We start from the raw sequence: 22,172 nt of genomic DNA on the forward strand, positions 1-22,172 counted from the left end.
TTCTTCTCCAAATTCCTTCAAATAAACCAGCCAATTTCTAAACCTGCCAAATCCCTTTTTGGGGTCACTGGGTTGCTGGAGCCTATCCCACCCATTTTTGAGACGGGGCACATCATGGACCGGTTGCCAGTCTGTTGCAGACTGTCATTTATTTTAACATTGAAACACAGATCCAGTGAACAAAAAAATAAAATAACTTCTGCTAGGTTTCTGTAAGAATTGAAACATCAAAAGCAATTTTATATAAAATGGGGATTAATGCACAGCAAAAGCTACTTTCCTTATGTCTCTTTGGTTGGCTAATTAAAATGTGGAATATGCTTGAATCTCTTGGTTTTTAACATTTTAATCAAGCACTGATGTTTATCAAGCTGCAGTTTCTTTAATAACATGACTTTTAAGTTGTCTGATTGTATTATTAAGAGCCTCTGGTGCCATACGACGATTTTTACAGCTTGTAGTCGTAGCAAATTATGTGAGATGCATGTGTTTATTTTTGTCGTCTCTAGGAAGTTTTTCCAACTGGAATGCTTGGAGGGAGGCCAGTGGGAGGAAAACGGCTGTGAGCCGATATCCTGCCCGGCCTTGCCTGACGTATTCCAGGGCATGTACAGTTGCACCAATGAGCTTTACTTTGACACCCTCTGCACCCTGCAGTGCCCGGACGTCACAGAAAATGTGAGATTTCCACACACTTAGTGACGTAAAACTAAATTCTGAAGAGAGGTTAAGTTTTTGTTTAGATAGATGGACAGAAAATACCTAAACAGACATAAATTATCGAAATACATTTTTAATTGATCAAATGTTTGAGATCTGGTATGATGGTGATTCAGTTTAGCGGGGATTGTATTGGGGCTGTAAAAGGAGGGCTTTAGAAATATATTATTTTAGGCACAAAAAGTTGAAATTCACTTTTACTTGTTATACATTTTCGTTTAGTTACCAGAGAAATACTGGAAAAGTTGATTTCTCCTTTTTATTTTACTATTTATTTTATGTGCTAAAATATGTAGAAGAGTCACATGAAGTCTCAGCTGTAAATAGATAAAACCATTAAGTTGTGGATAAACTGAGCAGGAAGAGTGTGGACAGAGCACAGAAAATGATAGACTCCCATTTCTTTTTCTCTCTAGACTGAAATTCGCTGCAGTAAGGATGGTGAATGGACGGCAGAGTTTACCATGTGTTCCGCGCTTCGGGGTTCTTGTTCTGCACCGTCAGATCTCAATTCTGTGGAGTACAGCTGTGACCAGGGAATGGATATCGGTGAGTGACATTATTATTCCTCTTCCTGTCTCTCAAACTAAAGAGATGGAAAAAAAAATCTTCAACCAGATCTGACAATATCTGATCTTTAAAATCAGATTTGTTTGGGTGTGTTCCAAATACCAGGAAGGTATTATTGTCTCATTTATCACAGTAACAAGTCCATGAAGCTACAGGAGTTTCTTCTCCCAAAAGGAAATTATGCTCCATACTAAACCAAAAGAAGAAATATGGAAAGATGTTTTCATAGAGAAATATAATTTAGCCTATTCTCTATTGCATGAATTTCTTTAATACTGGTTGGAACAAAGACTTTTTTTCTTTCAATTTAATATTTTGAATGCAACACAACCACAGAGTGAGGCGTAAGGTAAAACCAGGACCTCACCTTATTATTAATAGAATATTTGAAACTTTAAGGTGGTGGGAACTAAAACTAAAGCTGTAAAAGTCATTGCATGTCATTGTGGACAAACCTTTTTTGTTTTGTTTTAATTTTTGTTGCAGGTGCTATGTGCTACCCAACATGCATTTTCGCTCAGGATGTGGATTTGTATGACGCGGTAGTCCTGCCTAATGGCACCACAGCTGACACTTTAAAATATTGGACTCTGCCGACCACAGTCCAGGTAAGACGACCACGAAAACCAGCCGGGTGTGTCATTAAAGCCTGGACACCCGCACGGCGGGTCAACTCTTGCCATGTGGCGATGCAGCGGCAGATAGGACTCAATTAGGGCGATTACAGCAGATATGAACCATCCAAAAAATAGTATTGCGTGGAAGTCAGACATTGGGATTTGCGCTGCTGCAGCTGAGCAGCGTAGCAGAGACAGAACATCAGGAGAAAGTAGAGAACATCTTCATTATCTTAAAAAGAAATGTGTACATTTCTACGATTAACAGTTGAGCTGCTGATAGAGCAATTTGATTTGAGTCTTTGTGATCCAGACAGAACAAAAACCTTTGGTATTGGACAGTATAGCAGTAAAAAAAAAAACTTTTTCAAGTTTTTTGTGCCACATTTTTAGTAGTTGTTTCAAGTCCTTTCACCTCAACTCGTCATTCGGCTTGGTTTTGTTTATTTTTCATTCCACTTAAATGGCACTTCAATGTTGGTGGCCTCGTTGTAGCATAGCGGGCCAAACACTAACACCTACCGCTGTCTCACGCTGGTTTTTGGCATCATGGCAGAATTCGGACCACTGGTCCTCCCGTAACGACCATGAATGAACTTGAAACCACAGGTGAAGAGGCATTAAAAATTGTGGCTGCTTTGTGGTACGCCACCTAGTGATAAAACAGTCCAGGCATCATTCGGCTCCAAAAGAAATGAGCATATCATTGCAGTCTAATATGTGGAAATGCAAAGACATGTGACCATACAGTGTGGTCGAATTTTCTGATAATGTTCCCTTTGGATTATTTTGATGTGGAAAACCAATAATGGGCTGAACTTTAGGAAGCTAAAATGTGAATGGATTTGTCATTAATTCTTGTTTGTTTGTTTGTACACATATTTAATTTAGACTTGATTATCTTACAAGAAATACAAAGAATATATAAAACTTCAACTACACTGTTTAGTACCCATATATTTATTTCTGAGTCTCACTGGTTGAATTTTTGGCAAAAGATGTTCTGGATCAATTTTAGGTCAGTCAATCGGATCAAATCTGATCGTTCGAAATGAACCAAAAATGACTATGAATTGTATCAAATTAGGATATGAATAGAATTGTTCTGAAAATGAATTGTTAGACCCCTACTTTTTTACTAGGCAAACATTACAATTTGCTCTTCTTTTTTTTTTTTTTTTTTTTTTACTTTATCAAACTTAAACTTGAAATTGTTTCCATAAACATTATGTCTCTTCGGTTGGAATGATTTATGGTTGACATGAATAATCAGTTTGTATAAAAATCCGATTAAAATGGTCCAAATTCTACACTTTTATTTCTATCTTTTTATGGACTTTTAGTGCAGTTTTTATATAAAACTCAAAGCCTTAACCAACATCTCACATTTAAAATAATTTGCATTTATTTTTTGGGTTAATCTGGAATATGTTTTAGAGTATGGGGGGTGCATCTGATTAGCCTTTTGTAATAATGGGGAAATCCATATTTGGTATGAATGAACAAAACACTTAAATGACCTCAAAGACCTTATTGAACCTTATTTGCGATGATGGGTTTGAAACGGTTGCAGTGCTGCAGTTGTGCTCTTTAAAGGTCGCTATGGGTTTAGTATTTCACCAGATGTCCCCATCATTAAAGTCTTGAAGCTTTGAATCTTTTTCGACATAATTGCGAGGAAAGCCTCAGTGCTTCGTGAAGCCTCGCTTCTCCACGCACACCAGAGCAGAATCTGAACCCGCATTCTGTCAATCAGAGGTCAGCCATTCTACCTTTGTGCTACAGCAATTTTGCTCATTTTAGAAACTAAATAGGCAATCAAGAAAGTGAAACTGCAATGTTTCAGAGTGCATACCCTTTTAGATAGGACTTTTTCCATCTCATTAACTTTAAGGATTCACTTTTTGGCCACTAAAATGATCTGGTTGTTCTTACACAGAAACGATGATTAAACATAAGCAGGTTTTTAGACTTTAGTGAACTAGAAAGTGTTTCTGCTGAGGATATATTTTTTAAAGGTTACCAGAAAAATATGACATGCTTTCTAAGATGTTGGTAGATGCATTATTCAGGCACCTGGTGGAAGCGCTGCTTGAGCTGATGCCCCAGGGATGACCCAGGACTTCTTGGGCAATTTTATCGCCCGCCTTGAGTGGGTGCAGCTGGGGACCCCCCATGATTATGTGGAGGAAGCTGGAGAAAGCAGGGAGCCGTGAGCCTCCCGTGTGCTACCACGGCTCTAAAACCTGCTGATGCTTAAAGAATAGATGGCCAGATGAAAGCGCAAATGTTTCTCATATCGGATAATACCTGACCTCTACCAAGTTAGTGTTTTTTTAAGGTTATCTGGAATTTTTTTTCTTCTTATATGGGTCAACTAATAGTCCTACAAAATCAAATAGTGAGCGTGTGTTTGTTATCATTCGAGTGTTTTTACATTGCAAAGAATCACAGGGAGATAGCAGGACTAAAGGTTCAGATTGACGTCAAGCCTTCTAGGAACTGCTCTCATATCTCTCACACACTGTGTTTACACATCAGTAAAAAAGAAAAAAAACAGGAATGGCAGATCTTGGATCAGACTACCTGTGCTGTTGTTTTCCCTAAAAGATGGATAATGTTTCTCAATATCGTATCTTAGGAAATGCGCTTGCGTTAATGATGTGGCAAACAGCGCGTCAGTTTTGCCTTAACGTTGGGTGGTCAGTCAGTCTGCTCTTGCCAAAGTCAAATAGTTGGGCTGATCTCTTATTATTCACAACATATCTTTGACGATACTTTGTGAATTGTGTTATCTCAAATTCTTACAAATCCCTGGACCTAATCCACTTTCAACAATTTAACTTTTTTTCTGTAAATTCTAATCAAAATAATGTTGCTCAAGTAAAAAATGGTTTGCCTTAAAAGTACAGTTTTTGTCTGTAAATCATGATTTTCTTCAGCTGTTTTCCTTTTTCTTTGCGGTTTTTTCTCCTAAAAGATGTGCTCTTTTCTTTGCTTCTTAGAGCATAGTTTGCACCGGGAAGCTGAAGTGGTATCCCAACCCTCAGAACATCCACTGCATCCAGTCTTGTGAGGTAGGAAAAGCGAGGCATTTGCAGACATTTGAATGGTACCGTTTTGGTTTTCCCTTTATTCTATTCATCTTTCCAAGGAGGCTGACACAGGAGGATTATCCACAGAGATATCAGTCTCACCCGGATCTTGTCAGCTGTCAGTGAAGTGTTTTAGTGGTGAATGATACCGTTTTGGCCAGAAACTAGTAAATCCCTCACAGGTGTTGAGAGGCCATGAAATTTGAAGTTGAAGTTTTCCATGACCCAGATGGTTTTTTTTCTCTATAAATTTGGAAAAGACCATTTATTTCCTTTAATATTTGACCTAATTGCTACATTTAGAGTGGCCTCCAACTCATGAATGTCTTTTGGTTGTATGCAATTATAATTGTGTTCTTTCACACAACAAAGTGCATTAAGTTAGCTTTTATAATGCAAAATGACCATATCTGGTAAAAATCCATTTAGGATTTATTTTTGGAGAGCACTAGGCAAAAAATAAATCTTGTGGCATCTTTATTTTTATCTTTTCTTAAAAAATACCTGTCCGTCTGCATTTTTTTCATAAACACAAATCTCCGGCAGAAACGCATATTCCGTCAAAGGAGCTTCTGTTTCTTTCTTTTTTCTTGCTTTCCAGAAACGGTGCTGGAAATGTCAACCGATTCTAACGAAGTATCCAACAGACATTTGTGGTTACTTATTTTATTTGACAGAAAAGACAAACAAATGAAAGCTCACAAGGTAATGAAAGGTCTTACCCTGCTGTACGGTCATTTCAAATGATCATTATCTGTAAACGTCTTAGTGTGTTTCTCTCAAAACTAGAGTGATAATTTAGGTTCATAAAATGTCAGCATAAAACATAAACAAAAAAAACATGTTTTTGCTATGAAAAATCATTTAGTAAGTAGGCTTTATGCCCTAAATTTAGAGTAAGTTGTATGGGTCATCCTTACATCTCTTTACATAAACACAGCTTTAGACATTTTACTAGAGGCTTGTACTTGTTTGCTTGTTACTGGAGTGTTCACTTGTATCCAAAAAGTGTGTATTCATTTTTGGTGAATGAACACATTGAAGCTGTGGTTAGTATTGTTTATTTGTTTTAATGTACCCCATCGTAGTTCATTTTGAGTATGGTGACAACATACTAGTGCAATAAGTTGAAATGAATTTTAGAAAAAAAATTGGAATACGATCCTAGTTCTAATTGGCCCATCTTAATGAATCCTCACAAAAGAACTAGCACTTATTCTTAGAACATAAATCTAAATTTTGGTTTCCAAAATAAGGACAATACATTTATTGATAATAAACTAGTCAGTATTTATTGGACTTTAAAATAACATGCTTAAAATCAAACCAAAAATTACAGTGCAATTTGAGTTTAATTTGAGTCTTAAATTAGGATGTTCTTTCATCAAGAGTTTGGAGCAAAAGGATCTTGACTCATATTAAGAATAATTTCCTTAGCTTGGAAAAATGAGGAGCAAAGAAAATTTAAAAAATAATTTAAAACCTGCTGAAATTTCTTGAACGCCAAAAAACAAGGTTTTAAATGTTTGAAGTATCTTTTTGTATAGCTTTGACGTTTGCAGTGTTTCCCTTCTTGACTAAAAGCAACAAAAATCACAACTTGTCTGTTATTGGCCGTGCCAGAGAAGTGTTGACTGATCCTGAGGATTGTCCCTAAAGTCACCCGCTTTTAGGATGACCATTGACGTGTTCTCCCTACCATGACAAAGGGGGATAAAGGTGGAAAGATTTCACGTAATCCATGGACACCAGTGAAGATCACAAATCATTGAAGAAAAAAGGTTCAGCGCCCTGTCTAGTGGGTCTAGATGACCCAACTCCCAATGTTAAAGTGCCTAGGATAGCACAAGGGTTAAGGCAGACCCATGGAGGGCTTTGTTTTTTGGAGAAAGCGCTTGATAGATGTGGAACAGCATGACATACAGATCTCAGTTTATGCTTTTTGGGACTAAAAACGACACCTTTCATCAAATCTTACATTCATAGTTCACAGTTGAGCACTCAGTTTCATATTTTGATATGTTTATATAATATATGTAATCAATGGGAGTTCTAAGTTTTGAGATAAAAAGGCTCCAATATGAGAGAAACACATCTATTATTTCTCTAAATAAGTCTACAAATTCTATTCAGAAGCTATACAAGTGCGACTTTGCTCGTAATATTAAAGACAGTAACATAATCTGACATTAAACTTTTAATGGAGCCCTGCGATAGACCATCAGTCTTTTTAGGAGGAAGCCTTCTTCCTGGCCAGCGACACCTGCGATGAGCCTTGGAGATCCTGAAACAGATGTTGCGGGTATCAAAAAATCTGTATGCACATTTTAACGCCAACAGTAAATCATCTCAAACCGCAAACGCCGTTAGATTTGATATGACATTCACCCTCCGGGTTCAGAGAAAAAGGCTGGAACTGCCGATGGAACACATAAACTGTTGATGGCTCACAGTATTCAAATATTCGCTCCGACCTGCCAGCACTACATTTTCCCCCTCCACTTTGCCGTGGCTGCTGCTAGGCAAAACAGTTGCTTGTGACCCACTCCTCCACTACAACTCTGTAAATTATACTAGACCACATGTGTTGCTTGTGATCTGTGCCAGATTTCCTCCAGATGTCATTGCTTCCCTCTCCGTATCGAACCATGCATCCCTTTCCGGGTTGACAGTGTGAGTTGGCTAAAACATCTACCTTGGACTCCTGTCCAGCAAAGAATACTTTTTAAATGTTTTTATCTCACCTTTAGTGCTAGAAAGTAAATGCTTCCTACTAGAAGCTTCTTCATAGAAGTGTCAAGCTTAATTACTAGATATAAGACTGGACCACTAGCCAATTAAATGCATTAAATTATGCATCGTTTGATTTGAGGTATTTTGGCAGAAATGATTAAAACAAAAAAAAAAGTAAACTCTGCTGTTCTGATTTGCTCGATCCCACGGTGAAGCTTTTAGCCTGAATCAAATTAAAACTGAGCGAGTATTAATTGTACAAAAATGCAGAAGAAAAGCAAAACGTTTGATTACAATCTTTGTTCCACAAAACTGATACCGCTGTGACACACAGCCGACACCTCCGATCGGGACTCACGGAGGGTTGTTATGTCTGACAAACACCTGCTGCGACTTAAAGGTTGGAGCGTGAGAAAACGTTTCAAAAATGTTTGCTTTTGAAAAACAAAAATATGCAAATAAAAATGTGGGGGTTCAATTAAGGCCACTCATTTACCCAACCTGAGCCTTTTTTTGCACGACTGTAGACTAAACATAAGAGGCTGATTAAACGTCATTGCTCTGCTGATGATATCTTTCCTGGATTTTTATTTGATCAAGTTCTCCTCCATGTGTCCACCTTTTTTCGTTTGGAGCTCAGTGAAGATAACCTCCCGGCACGCATGCCTCTGGAAACACTTTCTCCACCACTTTGAAGGCGGAATGGCTCACTGTCTGCTGGTGAAGGTGTGCACATCCAGGGCTCTTGGCTCCTCACTGCAGGACACGCTCTCCCTTTTGGGCGTTTGATGCTGCAGGTTTTATGGGAACAGCGAGATCTGACTGCTTTACAGCTCATAACCACCCACTGCCGTAGTGACAGTTATAACAACAGAACATACAGTTCTTCTAAATAGGTGTTTAAATTGGATTCCGATTAGACCTGAATTGCGATAAACTGAACTGTATTTGATCGGCCTTGGACTTTCCGACATTTCCCCATAAAGTGCTTTTGTTGTGAGCTGCAAAAATACATACAGAAATAATTTGAAAAGTATTAAAAGTATGCCACCAAAAAGAGAAAATTTAGAAGGATGACACTGTTACATTTTGTAGTGAGGAGTTGAGGTGGTAGATAAGTGGTGGAAATAAAATAAAACTAAAAAAAGAAGAATTGGGTGTTAGTAGGAAAAAAGTGTATTTTCATGTTTAAACAAAAGAATTCAGTTTTCTTTAAAAGACTCATGACAGTACACCAGCTTAAAGTCCCATTCCGATCTTCTTTTGATCTATTTTAAAAGAGTTTATATAAATCTTTTATTTATGATTATTTCGTTTTTAGCCAAAGTAAAAAATAAAAACTTTTTGTAGGGGGATCCAAATCTACAATTCCAAAATTTAGTGCACTAGAAATTTTCTAGAAGTCTGCAAAAAACCAGTATACATTGATGCTCACTAGATTGGTGAATATAGACCATTGCGTTTGAACAAGTTAAAAAAAAAGTATTTTAAGGGGCCTATATCATGCCTTTCTTACCCCGTCAGGGTAAACTATATCCACATGTATGATAGTATTTTACCTTTGGCACACTAAAGAACAATTTTTTAAATATTTTTTAAATTATTTTCACAGCTCCTTTTTTCTACTTGGAAGTAAAATGACTACATCTCTGAGGCACTGCCTTTCATTACTCCAACCTAGATTAAACTGCATTTCTGCAATTCGCCCACGAAAAAAACAACATCATCCAAACTTTTGCAAAGACGGATTTTCTTATTGTGCAAATAAAATGAAAGGTTTTTGCCAATCACTGCTAGCTCGGTGGAGAAAGCGGGTGTGTGTGTTGGCCCTGGGGCGGTGCTGGCCACACAGACTCTTCCTGGAAGGGGCCGGTGACATCACAATGTGAGAATCTGCTCTTTTTTGTGGAATGGGTGGGGCTGGTGCTCAGAGCACAGGTTTTTAGAAGAATACTCAGAATACTTTGAATGGATCAAAATACCACTAATAGTGAGGAATTAATATAAAAAAGTAGACTTTGCATTATGTAGGCTCTTTAAAGTATTTTTGTGCATTTTGTATGAAGTTTTCATCTTCAGAACACAGTGGATTCATAAATAGTCTTTGTAAAATGCTAATATTTATTTGTTTTTTTTGAGTAGTGAGCATGGTTTGTAGACTTCTAAGTAGGGACCCATTGTATTTTCAATGTAACAAATACAATCTTTTTCAAACTGCTTTTTTTTTTAACTTGTCCTGTCCAACAGCTGGGCAAACAGATGAGAGCTGAAGGCCTCTTGTGTTGGACATATTTTACTTTAAAAACAGGGGTTATGTATCTTCTGACAAACCAGAGGTATGACTGAATAAACCCCTTTTGTAATCGAGGCCAAACTTTATTCATATTAATCATATTTGAAAATACACTCAAATATACTCATTACGGTGAGGTTTAGATGTAGTACTATAAGGGCGGGGCCTGTCCACACATACACTCAATTGTTATAAACACACCTGTTGGCTCAAAAAATGTTCACATGTCAACATGTACACTACACAAATAATGTTCACACATGCATACTTATGCCTTCAAACCAACTAGTGTGAAATATTTCATTCAGTCATGCTAACTAGGTGAGCTAACACCTGTACTCAAGTGAGTGTTTATGTTCTTCTAAAATGGATGATGGAATGCAAAAAGAAGGAGGGAGAGTTCCCAGCCATCCCCACACCAAGACCCCCGCCACAGCAGCAGCAGCAGCCAGAAACCCCCCCCCAACACCCGCATGTCAGCAGATAGAGAACAACCGCCCCCCGGGTGATCACATCCGCCACCCAGTCCAGGGCCAGCAGGACCGCCACGGGGGCCCCCAAACTGCATTTTTTGTTTGCTCCTGATTCCCCACGATTTGCATAAAGCAATAATACGCTTCACTTTCTTTATATATGTTCTCCATCATCAGGAAAATGCTAAAAAATAAGTTAAAAACAGCAAAAACACCCTTTTCATTGGAGTAGGTCTTTAAAGAGTCAGCACCAGAAGGGTGCCTGTCAGGAGCTGCAAGTGGATGACCCAAAATTCAGGAGACCAGGCTTGGTGACACAAAATAAAACATTTCATAAACAAATTGAAAAAGCCAAAACCCATGGAGCAACAAAAAGGTGACACAACAGAGCAAATGACCTCAAAAGCAGACACTAAATAGGCTGAGTGCAACTAACTAAAATGATGACAGCTGTGGATCATGATGGACCGGGAAACCGTGTGACTGAGGGAAACTCAGAACATGACCAAAAACCACAAAAACCAAACAAAACCACAGAACCCTTACAGTGCCTCGTTGGCCTGCGATTTGTTTCTCTGTGTTTTTCTTTGTTGTTGTTTTTTTATTTTTGCTCTGATTTAAGGGCAAGTCACCGCTCAAAGATAACAGACAAACCAGCTGAACTTTTAATTATCCGTTTGAGACTGAGGTGTGCAGCCAACTCTGGCTGCTCCAATCTTCTTGGTTGGATGCATGTCTCTGAAGAGTTATGTATATGCAGCCTGGAGGGGAATGAAAATGCTAATTAACCTCAACATGGACCTTAGCCTTTCAATTAACCTCAGAAAAGAGAGGGGGGCAAAAAATTTAAAAGGCTTATCCTAATTTGCAGAGATTTGACCAAGAGGCAAAATGCATGTATTGCTGGGATAAAGGCCATTTCTGGAAATGTTTCCAATCATTCAATGGGTTTTGAGGCTAGTGAAAGTTAGTGCTTTGTGCAGGTATTCATAAATGTACACACAAGAAGTGATTTGTTTGAAGCTTGTGTTGTAGTCGCTGGTAAAGTATTTACTCAGACACAGAGCGATTAAATGGATTTATCCATGCCACGGCCATTTAGTTGGGAAAGGTAGGGGGTTTCTTCAACCAGGGAGTTCTTTGAAGAGAGGAGAAAGCTGGAGAAATCTTCTCAGCAGCTGCTCTTTCCTTCTGCACAGGTTCAGGCCTTTGAAGTGTCTCCATCAGCCCATCGGATGAAGCCAAAACTAAAACTGACATTCTGCACTCATTTCAAATTGTTGGCACCTCGGGGAAAAACCTTTAGGGTTTTCCCCTTTAGTCTCAACATTCTGCGCGAGTTAAATTCCGCAAACGTGCGTGCCACTCCTGTCTTCCCCCAAAGGGAACCTGCTTTGGCCAAAGCATTACACAAAAGTCAGGGACCACCAATAACCCCCTACATAAAACACGTTTAAACAGTTATCAAGTGATAAGTGCATCTGCTCTTTTTCTTTTTGATCAAGTCATTTTTTTCGGGGGGGGGGGGTGTTAAGGCTTTCTTGTTAAATCACATTGAATTCATCGATTTCCTTCCTCAGTCAGGCTGGGTTTGCCAAAGCAAACAGTCATTACTCTAAATCCTCACAGACACACTCCAAAGGCAGAGGCAGATTTAACTTCTACACCAGGGCCCGGGTCGTTCATCAGTACACTGGATGTGATGTTTCCGTCCACTTCAGACTTTAAACACATACCTCTATCTGAATGACCACAGCAGGAAACATCAGGCTACGTAGCCATCATTCTTAAGTGCCAGAGCCGGTCACACTCACCTCTTACCGACTCCACGTCTGCATTTTTTTGCTCCTTTTTTTGGCTATTTATTCTCTGTCGGGCCACAGTTCAGAGGATTCTGTTACTGAGGTCATTAGCAGGTGCCGGGCAGAGCTGATACCTCATCAGTAGATCGGCTCCATCTCTGGATCTTCCTTAGAAAAGGAGGGAACTCTTATCTTTGGAGTGAAGACAGACAAAGCACTTGCTGTAACTCTTTCAAAGAGCAGCAAAACACTTCTCAGCATAATAGTTTTTGGACTTAGCTACCTCAAAACTGCAGGGTTTTTTGTGCAGGGAAGTTTACAATAGCTTTATGTAAAATAAATGAATTGTAAGTTAAAATGGAAAAAAAAGGTTGTAGCAGGTAGTATTAAAATATTTTAAGGATACCAACTATAAAAACAAAGATCCTTCAGGAATTAGAAGAAACAATTTAAATGTCTGCCTGAAAACCCTATAGCTTTAATACTCTGTATTTAGGTTTCTGTACTGTAAAATATTGTCAGCAGTACTTTCCCACAATAGAATTACAATAATTGAGAAAGCCATTGGTAGGATTCTAGTAAAGGGGTCTGCAACATGCGGCTTTAGAGCCACATATGGCCTTTTTGCCCTTTCTATGTGGCTTTCTGGTTAAAGAAAATGTATTTTAAAAAGTAACTGTAGAGTCAAATGTAAGCAAGGAGTGGAGTAAAAAAACCTCAAACTTTATTCAACAGTTGAAGGACAGTATAAATCAAAGTGGAACTAAAACATGTTGACAGATTTGTGTGCAGTGTAACACATAAAATCAATTGGAGGTCAGTAAGTACAACCAGAATTAAGGATTTTTAGAAGGATTTTCTATTATTGAACACATTCAAGGATTTCAAGTGCGTCTACAGTTAAAAAAATCCAGTATGGGTCACTTCATTTGCTCTGATTTGATTTTCGTTTGTTTGATCTATGAATTTTTCGCAGAAAAAAAAGTGAAATAAACGTTTTTTTTTTTAAATCACTGCTGCCATTACGGTTCCTACTACTACATTCCAGATAATCCTATGTGGTAAAGGGTGTCATTTATTGTGAAAGTAAGTCATGTGAACCTCTGTCAAGTTAGAAACATTCATATTTTGGGAAAAAAAGTTATTTTCTCTTTGTTAATGTTTTATTTTTGCCAATAAAAACAGTAGTTAATTTAAATTTATCATGATAGTGACGATAACATAGATACAAATGGGTGTCTTCTTTTTCTAAAGGGGGAAGTTGTTGTCAGTGAGAAATGGACCCAAATGGCTCTTTAAGCCTGAAAGGCTCCAGACCCCTGTTTTAGAAAAAGTAACTTTGAATTTAACAGCAGCATCTCTTGCAATTTAGCATTGATGTCTGTCATGAATGGTAATTCATAAAACCTAAATGTAAAAAGCTGACAGATTGACATCAAGTTAAGTAAATAGATGAACATTAAAAATGTTAAACACAAATTAAATTGAGAGAAAAAATGAAAAATCCCCATTCACAAAACAATAAAAGTATTGTATTGATTTTTAAATGTATATCTACTTTTCCATTTAGGATTGGAAGAATGCATTTTTTTTCAGAAGCAATAGCACTTCTCCTGTTACTGAAGCAAACTTGTCAGCGCTGATGAAAAGTTTCCCTCATAATTAACAGTTTTTCAGGCTGGCCCCGTGAAAAAAGAGAGAGCGAGGAACCCAGATGAAAGGAGCAGCGGTTAAGAGTGGAGTTTATGGAGCTGAAATGTGACGGAGAGCTTACAAAGTGCTGTTTTTTACTGCTGTTTTCCTTGCTGGCTGTTACGTCATTTCAACATTCCAGCGTTTTAACAACCTGGAGCAGTTCAGTGGCAACAACACGAGCTCTAGCAGGAGGATCAATAACAACAGTCTCAAATGACCTGCCTTCTTTAAAACTGTCTTAACTGCAGGAAGCTTTTTTTTTATCATCAGCATGTTGATGTTTTACAGACAATTATAGTGTGGCTTAATTTTACAACTGCTAATTACTTTTATCCTATATTAGGTCACAGATTGAATGCTTTTGAATCATTACAATTTGCCTTACCTTCTTTTTGGGCTCTGCAGACTAAATAAAAAGTGTTATATCTGCCACCATGACACGGTTTCTTGTTTACATCTTGCTCCTAGCCTTTTGGAGGGGACGGCTGGTGCGACACCAACAACAACAGGGCTTACTGCCAGTATGACGGAGGGGACTGCTGTCCGTCCACACTCTCCACCAAGGAGGTAAACACCCCAATGCAGATTTCACTCTACTTTGGATTTTAGAGTCTTTTCCGATCGTCTCATGGCCGACCGAGCTCCTACATTCAGATTCCTCGTGTTTGCAGCGGCAGAAAACGGTCCGTTTTGGCCCGAGCCCTGCACCACATTGCAGGAGACTTCTGCTACGTAAACAAACACTGATCCCTCTTAGCTTCCCCTCTCCGCTGTTAGCGGCCGTGCCTATTTAGTTTCCCTCATCTGTACTTAAAATAACATGGGAAACTTGTGCCTTCCAGAGTTTCCACTCAGGCTGTAAATAAGCAGCTTTTCATCACCCCAGACCACTCTACGGTTTCTCGCCTTTCCCGCTCAACTGTCGCATCTTGCAGAACTTGCAAACCTGTTGAGGTGGCGGCCGTGACGTTAAAAACAACCTTTTTTTTTTTGTTGTTGAAAAAAAAAAATCCAATCCATTTTAAGGATTAAGTGGGATATGTTGTGTTTTTCTACCCCGGCGTACTCGCCCATGATGACAGCCGGTTCGTGCTCGCTGCAAGTTGCAAACATATCACATTACGCTAATTGCCTAAATAATTGCTCCATATATCTGCTGGCTAAGAGGAATGGTATGAATAATAATGAGCGGGCCCAGGTCACGCCGCGGTGGAAAACAGGCCCTCAACTGCTTCTGGGTAAACACATCTTTTTTTTCCTATTTTTCCATGCTTTCATGAGAACCTCCATCCCGTGTAGACACTGGGGAAGGGCCCCCCTTCTCAGCCTCCAATATACCCTATTTGGCATCCGTACAGCCATTTATTCTTTACACCCATTCAAGAGGCCCTATGTCTTCATTTCTATGGCCCACATTTGGCTGGATCCTCGCTGTCTCCTGCATGTCCTGCGACACGCCATGAGTCACAGGCAGCTCCCGCCACAACAGAGAGAGAGTTCAGCAAGTCTACCACTGCCGTCATAATAAACGAGCTGCCAGACGGCCACCACTTCTCTTTTACAGGGGAAGGGGGAGCAGAGAGGTGTCTGACGGTCTGCGGTTTGCTCGGCCACCGTAAAAACCGGGAGCTGAGCGAGCCGGGCTTTGAGGAAGTGAAGTAAAGCGGAGTGAGAGTCAGCATCCTGACTGCCACCGTGGCTCCCGCTGGGATGAAGCTGGCGGGGGGCAGTAATGGAGCCTTGTTTGTAGACCGCTCAGTTTGGATGGGACTCTACTAATCCAGGTGGAGAAATTATTGCCAGTCCAGTTGTTTTGGAAAAGTAACACACTGATATTCCTTCTAGTTTGCCACAAATCCAGAATTGAAACAAAACGAGGTGATGTTTTCTGTTTAGTTTGACAGTTTTTCGGATATAATCCCAAATTAGGTTTTAGTCACATGCACCCGTACAGGGGATGGAACCGTATGGGTCCGGCAGATTTTTGGGCAGCCAGGAGCTGCTGCAATCTCATGCCTTAGTCCCAACTGCCCTTTCTGGTGGGTATGCGCTTTGGGCACGGACACCCCAAAAACCCGTTTGGGGTTTACCACTACGCATGCGGCTCTTTCATTCCTGTGCTGTGGCTCTCTGTGTTTTTGTAAAGTAACGATCATGTTCTAAAATTGCCGTGGTGCCTTTAACACCGTCAGGTAGTGAGAGCAGCGTAAACGCGCGGAGGGGCCGTGTCTGCAGCTGTGCACGCCGACCAGAGTCTGTTATGAGATGGAAAGTTCTTCTGAAAAGACAGTCAGCGGTGATCTCGTAGGGTCACATGAACGCCCAAAAAAAAGGCTTTTTTCCCCCCTAGACTTAACCCTTGTGCTATCTTATATGACCCCACCCTTACATTGACGGGTTCTCCCTACCATGACAAAGGTGGATAAAGGTGGAGAGGATTTCATGTAATCCATGGAGACCAGTGAAGATCACAAATCATTGAAGAAAAAAGGTTCAGCGCACTGTCTAGTGGGTCTAGATGACCCAACTCCCAATGTTAAAGTGCATAGGATAGCACAAGGGTTACACCACCCATTTCCGCGTAAAATTAATTAAATTTGCGTTAGGATGCTCCCACTATCCTGTCACCTGTCTGCTATGATGAACGCATGTTGCGCTATCTGTGTAGAACACGCTGGAGGGGGGGTTGCACGCGGGGGAAAACAATGAACAGGTAGAGAGGCGGGGGCGGGGCTTAGACTCACCGCTCATGATTCCAGACCCGCAACAAAACAGCTGCTTCCTAATAAAAAATAGTTGTCATCCATAAAAAAAGAATTAATATAATTTATTGGGTTTACTGAATTTAAAGAAAAGAAATAAATAGAAAGGAGTCTGCATCAAAGTGAATTTGTTTTGAAAGACCGAAAAGTCTATTCAAGGTTGTGGAAATTGGACAAAAGATCAAAGGAAACATGACGCTCATAAAGAATAAAAATAATTAAAATAAATAATTAAATAAATATCCTGACAGTATTTTGAATCAATACAAGTATTGCCAAATTAACTATTGCGATATGTTGGCAAAAGAATTTTTTCTAACACCTCTACTGTTGCGGCTTTAGTCTTTAAAATGGCTCTTTGAGAGGTCCAGGTTGCCGACCCCTGGACTAAGGCATTAAAAGGAGAGCAGGTGTGTCTTACAGTTTCCAGTGACGTCATGAAAATGGAACGTATGATTGTCGTGCGTGTGGTATGTGAATCACTTCACGATACGAATCACCCATACGAGTGATGCTTCCACGCTGTGTCCTTACGCCGCACACTAGCCTTTAGTCAGGTGCGCATACTGGCACCTCACTGATCACGTTCAAATGCTGCATTCATGTAGTGTGCCTACAGGGCGCCCGTAGGATGCCCACATAAACTATTCTCTCTAAAAGTCAGCATTCATGCCAGGTGCCTGCCCTTATGTGACACACTGGCGTCTCACCCACTTCACCCTTACTTTACCCTTGGGTGTTGTATAAATGTTCTGCAGACTGCCCATTGATAAAAATATGCATGCACATTTTTGCAACGGTCTACAACTCCAGGCTTTGAGGGCCAGCCTCCTGCTGGTTTTCCAGAAATCCTGTCTTATCTGCCTGGATCCGGTGTGTCCGGCCAGTAAGGAGCTTCAGTGAAAGGACACCGACCCTCGAAGTCTGGATTCTGACATCCCTGGTCTATAACCTTGCGTGGATCACTAGGGTGACCCATGCAGGTTTGCCCATTTTTGCCTGCTGACAGCCCGTATCCAGTCATGAGGGCAGTTGTGACTAAGGCTTTAAGGCATATTTGCATGTTTGGGTTGGTCTTTTCCTCACGGGGGGTTTGTTCCTAGCAGCCCCTCAATAATGATGGGATTCCCTCAATGACTAAAATGGAAAAGCAATAAAAGCAGCATTTGCAAAACTCGCTACTTTAATTATCAGCCAACCAGGGATGAGGAGATGATGCAGGAAAATCAGGGAAGCTGCTCTTCGCTGCTCCACAGATGGAGGAGGATTTTGTTGCTTTTCATTGCATGCATGGCTGAAAACATCATCTTAAAGTTTCCTCTTTCCGTGCATTCTGTTCTGCAGCGTGCTGCGTAAAACAGCAGGGAGTGAGCAGCCGGGAATCTTGGCTTTTGTTTTCAAAGGAATGTTTTGCAGTGGGTTGTGTGTAGCCTTTAAAGATGGAATATTCCATTGAAATGCCATCAGCGAATCAGGAATCAGCCTTTTAGGTAAAGGTTAAGCCATGGTGCCAGTTCTTCTGACTGTGGAGGCAGGCCTTCTGCTGCTTCTGCCGCCGCAGTCCCCTCTCGCTCCAAAAGCGAGTGCAATGGTCGTCAGGCCGCTGCTTCCCACTTGTCTTCTCGCTGCTCTCAACCTTTATTTTCCCTTCTCCTCTTCACACTCTCTGTTCTTTCTCCCGGCCTCGCTCTCACTCGGGGAGCGAATGTTTACATTTCTTGCAGCAGACTGCTTTGCGGGGCACCAGAGTTTATTTTGCAACCTGTGGTGATGGCTTGCTTCCTAGACAAGAGCTGGCAGCCTCTTGTTGTTGATTCTTAACATGTGTTCATCCGCTCACCTCCACGGTGGTGTGATCCTCCTCCTCCCTCCTCCTCCTCTTCCCTCTTACCCCAGAACACCAACAAGACTTTTTTTTTCAAATTTTGCCCTTTAAATGCCACGTTGAAGTGTTTGACGTGTGCTTTATTGCCGTACGGGGAACTCCCCAAAACTTGGAGTAGAGAACACGTACTAAGAAATGAATCGCTTTCCGCTCAAACACAACACGACTCATTCCGGTCAAACAAATGCGTTTTTATCGTCTGGTTTTGTCATTTAAGTTGATCCCAAAACGAGAAGTTCCACTCCATTTTTCCCAAACTCTATTTAATCTGTTTTCTCCACTTAAATGTCCGTCGTCTGACGTTTCTTTGAAATTTCCATCCTCAGGTGATTCCGTTTGGCGTGGACTGCAGCGAGGATGAGTGCGCGTGCCGTGATCCGGAAGCAAAGGAGAACAAGAGCAAACTCTCCGACGGGAGGGGCGGAGCTGCAGGAGGATCGCATTAAAGACGGAAAACATGTGTTAAACTACACAAAAATAGATCCTATTTTAACATTTTGTAATACAAAGTCAACTAAACCTAAACTCTGTACAATCAAAGGTCATTTCTATTCCACTGTTAGATCTTTTTATTGTTAGAATGCATCAAATTATCAGTCTTGATGGTGTGAAACTTTGATTTCTGCATTCAGCCGAGTTGCATAAGAACCTAAGATCGCAGACGGACAGAGCGTAGGCGCTGCTGAGGAGTCGGAAAACGTTACCAAGAAGAGAGCCTAACTGACTGCAGCTCCTTTTCCTGGGAAATCCCGTCAGAATAACTGGAATCACTAGTACGCACGTACTTTTCATGGACCAGATTTGTCGGGGGAGGGGCAGACAATCGGGGCAACTGTTCTCACTCTGAAGGCCACACGGGGCAGATATTATCACCATTATTATCGCCATTCTGAAGTTGGACGTACCAAAGACACCCCCCCCCCCCCCCCCAAAACATTCGTTAGTTTCAAAGACTCGTCACTGTTAAGAATTCTAGGTCACATCTGTAAAAACTAACATATATAGATAATATATTTGGATTATCTAACATATCGTCTGCAGTATCCACAAGTTAAATGTGTTATTTTTTGTTAACAATGATCACATATTAGAGACGTTGAAAAGCAAGCGCTAGGTTTCTGAGATTAATTATTATTTGTGATTAAATCCAAGATTACATTGAAATTTGAATTGGGTTAAAGGTTAAGTCCTCTCTGAGACGAATGTTTATACCAAACTTGTGTGCAGCCAAAAAAAAAAAAGAAGAAGAAGAACCCCACCAGGCCTATCCGTGATTGTATAGAATTTAAAGATGGTATTATCCTGTTCTATGTGATACCTTTCTGTGCTTTATACTCTATGAAATAAATATGTACTTTATATTGATTGATTGTTTTTCTTTTTTTACAGAAAATACGTGAATTTCCTTGCATTATTGATTATGCTGATTTTGACCAAAATCCCCAAAATCGGTGTCGCATTCTAGGACATAGTTTCTGCAGAGTGGGGCCATTTGCAAGGAGCATACCCCACCCCCCTTCCCGTCTAAAACTAAACCATTCTAAATCGTTTAGTCATTTTGAAACTACACCATGTGATTCAGTCAGTACTTAAGAGCAGGAAAATAACAAAAATAATCTAAAGATGTGATGCTGAAATCTGACAGAGAACAGTTTTTATTTACAGACTAAATAATCTAAGGAAGCAGCTGTAATAATGAAACAAGATCCTAGCAAAATGAGACACCTAAGAAAAACTAAGAATTAAAGATAACTACAAACCTAAATCTAAAATGATAAAATTGGAACAAAGAAACCAAAAGATAGAAAACCTTACCATTTTTGAGGTGAAATGTTTCTGCTCGTATTGCCTTTTTTATACCAGGAAATCCTATTTAAAATGCATTAAGTTTAATCTCAGAAGGGATAATTTTCCATTCAAGGCAGCAAGAAAATAGGGTTTGTAAAACAACTTGTGCCGGTCATGACGACAGCCTTTCTTCCTTAAAGACTCACTCTGACAAAAATCCTATTTTTGGTGTTTTTAAGATGTTCTTGTAGCACTTTTCTCATGATAGAGGAGTGAGAATTTAAATATCATGAACTTCTCTCTAGACGGGTATTTTCCCGCCGGCTTTTAAAATGGCAGTGGTGAAACTCTTACTAAAGAAATCCAATTTAGACCCTTCAGTTTTTAATAACTACAGACCTGTGTCCAACATGGCATTTTTAAGTAAGATTTTATAAAAACTTCTTTTTATTCAGCTGAATGAGTTTCACTTACAAAACAACATTTTTGAGGTAAACCAGTCTGGCTTTGGAACGAATCACATTGAGACAGCCTTGTTAAAAATCGTTAATGATGTCAGGTGTGCCTTGGATTCAGGTCAGATCTCAGTACTAGTTCTACTAGATCTAAGCGCAGCTTTTGATACTATTGATCACCTGATCCTTGTAAACAGACATAAAAATCTTGGCCTTTCAGGAACTGTTCTCAAGTGGTTCGAATCGTATCCCGTGGAGGGAAACTTTATGGTTAGCATGGTCACACATTTTTCTGGGGTCCATGAAATTAAATGTGGTGTGCCTCAATGTTGGTTGATGATAGCGTACAAGTCACGGATCAGAGGAAGCGGCATCAAATATTCTCCAACTTCTTCAGTCAGTGTGATGGGCTGTACTTCTGCAACGATGTTGCCGGTCTATTCCAGGCTATAGGTATCGCATGTAATCCTATTGAATGGTGCCTATTCATAGACAGTTCATCCCGGAGCCTCAAAGCCATGTTGCTTCACAATGGAAACAACTACCCGTCTCTCCCGATGGCCCACTCTGTGCATCTCAAAGAGGACAACACCAGTGTCAAGATGTTGCTGAGTGCATTAAAGTATGACGACTACGGATGGGAGGTCATCTGTGACTTCAAAATGGTATCATCGCTCATGGGTTTTCAAGGAGGTTTCACGAAACGTCCTTGTTTCCTCTGTCTCTGGGACAGCCGTGAGACTAAGGCGCATTATCGCAAAAAGGACTGGCCACAACGGACTGAGTTTTCTGTTGGGAAGAGCAATGTGAAGTGGGAGCCGCTGATACAACCTCATAAAGTGCTTATGCCACCGCTGCACATCAAGTTAGGCCCCACTAACCCTTGTGCTATCCTAGGCATTTTACCATTGGGAGTTGGGTCATCTAGACCCACTAGACAGTGCGCTGAACCTTTTTTCTTTAATGATTTGTGATCTTCACTGGTGTCCATGATTAAATGAAATTTTTCCACCTTTATCCACCTTTGTCATGGTAGGGAGAACACGTCAATGTAAGGGTGGGGTCATCTAAGATAGCACAAGGGTTAAGCAATTTGTCACTGCTCTTGACAAGGAGTCAGCAGCATTTAAATACCTCCAAGATCTTTTTCCAAAGCTGTCCGAGGCTAAGGTCAGGGCTCAATAAGATCATAGAATGTGAAGATCATAGAATGTGAGGATTTCACAAAGCTATTGAACAGGATGGAGAGAGCAGCTTGGAGCAGTTTCGTTGCAGTTGTTCATG

General features: G+C 40.2%; 1 protein-coding gene across 4 annotated transcripts in view; it reads left to right on the forward strand.

The window, feature by feature from the left end:
- pappa2 (pappalysin 2) overlaps window positions 1-20,010 on the forward strand; it is a 60,844-nt gene extending 40,834 nt beyond the window's left edge. For 3 of the 4 annotated variants that reach the window (XM_023965190.2, XM_023965189.2, XM_078935571.1), the window contains 6 exons: window positions 510-678; window positions 1,137-1,269; window positions 1,777-1,898; window positions 4,913-4,984; window positions 14,467-14,565; window positions 18,972-20,010. In XM_023965190.2, coding sequence (XP_023820958.1) covers window positions 510-678; window positions 1,137-1,269; window positions 1,777-1,898; window positions 4,913-4,984; window positions 14,467-14,565; window positions 18,972-19,091 — 715 coding nt within the window. In that variant the 3' untranslated portion in view covers window positions 19,092-20,010. Of the gene's footprint in view, window positions 1-509; window positions 679-1,136; window positions 1,270-1,776; window positions 1,899-4,912; window positions 4,985-5,061; window positions 5,285-14,466; window positions 14,566-18,971 lie in introns of those variants that run through there. The other variant, XM_023965191.2, reaches the window with a different exon arrangement.
- Window positions 20,011-22,172: the final 2,162 nt, after the last annotated feature.

Source organism: Oryzias latipes, chromosome 17 (assembly GCF_053564925.1).
Source record: "Oryzias latipes strain Hd-rR chromosome 17, Olatipes_Hd-rR_3.1".
Lineage (NCBI taxonomy): Eukaryota > Metazoa > Chordata > Actinopteri > Beloniformes > Adrianichthyidae > Oryzias > Oryzias latipes.